The 5496-nt window shown below is 40.5% G+C and overlaps 1 protein-coding gene across 1 annotated transcript; it reads left to right on the forward strand.

The window, feature by feature from the left end:
• Window positions 1-1952: 1952 nt before the first annotated feature.
• Window positions 1953-2969, forward strand: LOC138871085 (uncharacterized). Its single transcript, XM_070148940.1, has one exon. The coding sequence runs from the start codon at window positions 1953-1955 to the stop codon at window positions 2967-2969; it is 1017 nt and encodes a 338-aa protein (XP_070005041.1).
• Window positions 2970-5496: the final 2527 nt, after the last annotated feature.

The raw sequence follows: 5496 nt of genomic DNA on the forward strand, positions 1-5496 counted from the left end.
GCCCAGTTAGCACCAGCCTTCTTTTTCTTGCAAATTTTCTTTAGACAGGTGGTGGGCTTGCTGCTAGCCCAATCCTCTCCAAAAAATAATTAAAGGCTAACATATCTACCCCAAGCATATAAAATTAGTGGCCTTATATTGAACTTCGAATTAGTTTTAAATATGAACATTCGTAGTTTGCTTTAGGTGCGATTAATAAACTATATGGACTACGGGTATGGTTTTCGTGACATAGTTATGATGTCTATCTCCAAAATTTGGGCGTGCATTTCATGTGACCCGATCATATCAACTTTAAACAATAATAAAATAAACATGCCGTGAATCGCGGGTGCATTTCATGTAGCATGGTTTGCGGTATGTTCCAAAACGGCAAGTGTACGACAATCGTATCTTGTTCAAGAAATAATTTCATAAATCCTAAAAAGTAGTCAAAATAATTAAAAGCGGTTATAAAGTTAAAAATGCACAATAGGTTGAAAACATGTAATAAATCAGATAATTAGGACAATTATTAATAGTTAAGCGACCGTGCTAGAACCACGGGATCCGGGAATGCCTAACACCTTCTCTCGGGTTAATAGAATTTCTTACCTAGAATTTCTGGTTTCACAAACTTTTAAATAAAGTCGATTTTCCTTGATTTGGGATTTTAAAAAATTAACCGGTGACTTGGGACACCATAATAAATATCCCAAGTGACGACTCTGAAAAATAAATAAAATAATCCCATTTCAAATAATGTCACTTTAATTGGAAAAACTCCCTTATATCCCCCTAGGGTGTAAAAAAGGAGGTATGACAGCTCTGGCGACTCTGTTGGGGATCATAACCCAGAACTTTTGGTTCAGGGTTCAAGAATTCGAGCTTAGAATAACTGTTATACTTGGCTTTATTTATTATCTTATTTTTACATATCGAGCTAATGTGTTAAAGGTCGCTTTTTACCGCTTTGATATTGTTTGGACTGTATATAAACTGTTACGAAACCCTTATTCTCTTTGAGTCTTCTAAATCATTTGGGAAGTGTGCACTTCGTGTGACTTCTTTTCTGTTAGAGTCATATCCCAATTTTAGAATGACGTTCGGACAAGTTGCAAAGCCAGTGAAGCTTCTGTATTCTCGGTATGCTGCCCCCCTCCCGGCTCAAGCTGTCCACTCGGGTAAGCCAGGTCTAGAATAATACACCCAGGTTTTAAACCTAGAATAACATAGCCTCATGTCAGATCCCTAGTATGAACGCTTGTTTGTATCACGTGCATTTGACTTTTGGGACTCAACACAGGGGTTGGGTCCGTCTAGGACAGGTGTACCCGAAATAAAAAGACCATCCTGATGCATGTTACTTGCTACTTGTACTCTTATTTGCTTCGGATTGCATGTTACCGGTCTCTAAAATAAGGGGAAAAAGTTAGAATAAACCAAATTGAGATATGAGAGAGATAATTGCCCGTTTTTAAAAAATCTGGTGTACAAAATATACTGAAACTGCGCTGAAATTTTGAAAAAGAAAGAGAAAAAAGGAAAATTGAAATACTTCATGTTTTTCTGTTGCGTCAAAATTCCCGAACTACGCAAGTTTGATTCTCATTGGATGTGGGATACATAGGCAACCCTCATCGGGTCCAACCCCATTTTTGAAAAAGTAACCCAAAAATATGAAATATTGTCATTTGTGTCATAAATAAAGTTAGGTGATGTCGTTTTTATCTAAATAGCCAGAAAAGTCCCGATAGGGCACCGGAAGGTTGTTTTTGCAAGAATGGCCACCTATGGTCTTTTTTCAAATATTTGGCCAATTAGCAAATACAGCCCTAAATTCTTCCTTCCTGAAGTGCTGAAGGGTCGTATTTGTAAAGGTGCTTTGTTTGAGTCGCAATTTGGCAAAAAATAATAATCTTCTTTTTTGGGTCAAAATAAAGCATGGGTTTTTAACCAATCACTTTAAATAAATGTGCAAGATGAGCACTATTGAAAATGAACCTTTCAAAGTTGTAGAGGAAATCCCGATAGGACTCCATATATGGTGGAATAACCTGGGGGAGGTCATCAGAGGTGATGCGATAAAAGCTTTAGGCGGGCTCACTGGTCTCTTGAAGATTAAACCAAGGGTGGACATAATTGAAGCTCTGATACCGTTTTGGGACCCGATGCATAATGTGTTCCATTTCTCTAATTTTGAGTTAACCCTTACACTTGAGGGGATAGCGGCCTATGCTGGCCTTAATGGGAATCTCAGGAGCCGATACCTAGTGGCACCAAGAGCTGTAACTCCTCACAAGTTTCTGGACCTTCTGAGTATTAGTCGGGAAGTCAAAGATGGAAATTTGGCTAAAGGATTTTGTACATTCTACTTTCTATACCGCCATTATGGGGATGCCAACGGTTTTGAGGCTCCAGATACCGGTTTAAGTCATCAAGGGAATAAAGGCAAATGGGAAGTACGTCGGGGACTAGCCTTTGTAGTGACATTCTTAGGCATCCTAATCTGTCCAAGGAGTGATGGACATATAGAGTTGGGGCTCGTAGGAGTGGCTGACTTCATGATCAAAAAGGCTAATGGCACTATTATACCAATGGTCATGGCAGACATTTACCGAGCTTTAACTGTTTGTCGAGCTAGGGGAAAGTTTTTTGAAGGTTGTAACATGTTTTTACAACTCTGGATGGAAGAACATCTTTGTCGTCGTCCGGGGTACATGAATTATGGTCTGACTGGTCTTAACTGCATTGAAGAGCACGAAAACTGGGTGAATGGTCATGAGTTTCTAAAAGGTACAAAGGCATGGTTTGCACATTTGATTTCCTTGACTGCAAGCAAAATTGACTGGACATTCTGTTGGCTCCCGGTCAACAAAGTTATCTTTATGTCGGCCGGAGTGTGCTTTCTTTTGTTAATGGGTCTTCAGAGTATTCAGCCGTATGCTCCACACAGGGTTCTACGCCAGCTGGACAAGTCATTGAACTAGGTCCAAAAGCTGCATTTCCGAAAGAAAAGGTTCGCCAGATTTGGCATCAAAGTAGGTTTTTGGAGCTATAAACTCAAGTACAGGAATTGGCCAAGGGTGAGGTAGAGCCTAGCTACACGACCTACTATGGTAAAAGGGTTCAAGCCCATCAAGAGCCTGAACGGACCGCATAAAGGCACCACGTACAACAATTCACTGATGGGGAATAAGAACAATGGAATTGGTTGGCAAATGAGAAAAGCTATAGGGCCACAATAAGCAAATTAGAAGGGCAAATCAGAGATCTTAAATTTGATAGTAGTGTGTAGGCCTCTGTTGATGAAGGAGAGAAGAAAAAGTTGGCCCGAGAAAATGAAGCCCTCCGAGCCCAGATTCAAAGGATGAAGATAGCTGTTGCAAACCCGGGAAGGAGCCAAACAGATGAAAGACTTATAAACGGTCTTAGGCGGAAAGTATGTGAGTATGGGACAGATTTGTAAAAGTCTGAATGTAGACTGGCAAGAGCACGGGCAAAGTTGGCGAAGAACGTAGAAGGACAGGCAGAGTATGTTCAGCAACTAAAAGGAAAATATGATAGAGAGGTCACAAATCTAAAGAAAAGCTAACTACCCTCGAGAATGAAATGGCTCAACAAACAAAGAATTTCAAGGCAGAGAGGGAACATTGTTATGCATTAATGTCTCCACTGGAAGAGGACATGCAACAGTTGCAAGAGCAAAGCCATAATGCCCAAGTTCTGGAAGCTAGATCCCAACAAATTGGGTGCCTGCTCCAAGAGAAATGCATCATTAGAGAAAGGATTAGGGGAATTGGTGACTATATCGTCATGAAATGCTATGAGTGTGAGGATATGACTAGATCCACTTTCTTTGCCGCAGTGTTGACTTTTGTTCGCCAGATATTGGATGACCTGGATCGCCTCCAAGGAGATCTTGCACGTAGGCCCACGTCGAGATCAACTGATGTCCTGTGGGCCTCTAGAGTAGTGTTGGAGGCACTTATGTACTCCTGATTTTTCTTTTCGAGTCTATATTTCAGTTTTCTTTTAGAGTCTATTAGTCTACTTTGAGTCTGTTTGTTGTTTTTAGTTCTAAAGTATGTATGATGGAGTCTTTGTAATAGAGAAAATCAGAATTTTTATTTAAATGAAAATTTGAAAAACCCAAAAAACTTTTTCTTTCTTTTATTTCGCATTTATCCCCTAAACTACGCAATGATCTGATTCACGCGGCGTCGTGATACGTAAGCATCCCCATTGGATCCGGTCATAGCTATATATAACTCAAATAAGAGAGAAAATGATGAAAAGAGGACACAAGAAAATGATGAAGAGAGAAAATAAAAATAAAAGAGAAAATAATGCAAAATAGAGAGTGCAAAGAAAAGAGAGAAAATAATAAAAAATGTAAAAGAAAAGAAAACATTCAAAGATCTGGAAGGTCACAAAAGCCGTGATGAGACACGCAACCATTGTAAAACATATAGGAAAACATTTAGCTGTTTAGGTACATTGCATTTCTCAACGTGTGATTCCCTATGTGTTAATTGTCTCAAACTAACTAGTTTGTTGTGTATGCTGTTGAGAACAGGTTCTGTTTTTTAGGTGGTTGCTTTTGTGGTAACCTGACTTCACACCCTTACTTTACAAGATCCAAAGGAAGTGTTGAAATGACGTCAGATAGTCATCTACCAACAATTACCCCCTTAGAGGATAGCCCATTGTCGGTTATCCCGACGTCAAAGTCAGCAACTGCTGAGGAGAACAGGACATTGCGCCTCCGCATGTTGGAAATGTGGGACGCTTGGTCTAATGGTAGAGAGTCGCCTAGTGCAATACCTGGTTTTCCTTATTGATTCCCATAACAAATGGAACCTCCAACATCCCTATAAACTACCCGGCCACCCCATTCGAATACCCCACTATGTCCGCCCACTTCACCGGAACACCTTCTAAGGTTTGCCCCCAAGAACTGATTTCGGGAGTGTCTTCTAACATATTCACTGCACCACCAACCTTGGCTACGGCACAACCAACATTGCCCAGGCCAAGCTTTGAGCCATCATCCTTTACTTCCCAAATACCACCATTTCAATCGGACACGGCTCATGTCACCCTAAAATCCTACCCTCAACAACCTCGGTATGAGTTTACCACGGGACAAGACAGAACTATAAAGAATCTCGAGCAAGAAGAGATCACTCGAAAAATAAAAAAGCATAGAACAAAGTCTCAAGAACATACAAGGCCTGAGTGGCCAGAAGAGTCTCTCCTTCGCTGACTTGTGCATGTTCCCCCATGTTCATTTTTCCATCAGTTTCAAGACTCCCAAGTTTGAAAAGTATGACGGATATGGAGACCCCATAGTCCACCTGAAAAAGTATTGCAATCAGTTAAGAGAAGCAAGCAGAAAAGAAGAACTCTTGATGGCTTACTTCGGGGAGAGTTTAGCCGAAATTGCATCCTTATGGTATATGGACCAAGACATCTTCCACTGGCACATATGGGATGACTTGGCCCGAGACTTTG

Source organism: Nicotiana sylvestris, chromosome 1 (assembly GCF_000393655.2).
Source record: "Nicotiana sylvestris chromosome 1, ASM39365v2, whole genome shotgun sequence".
Classification (NCBI taxonomy): Eukaryota; Viridiplantae; Streptophyta; class Magnoliopsida; order Solanales; family Solanaceae; genus Nicotiana; species Nicotiana sylvestris.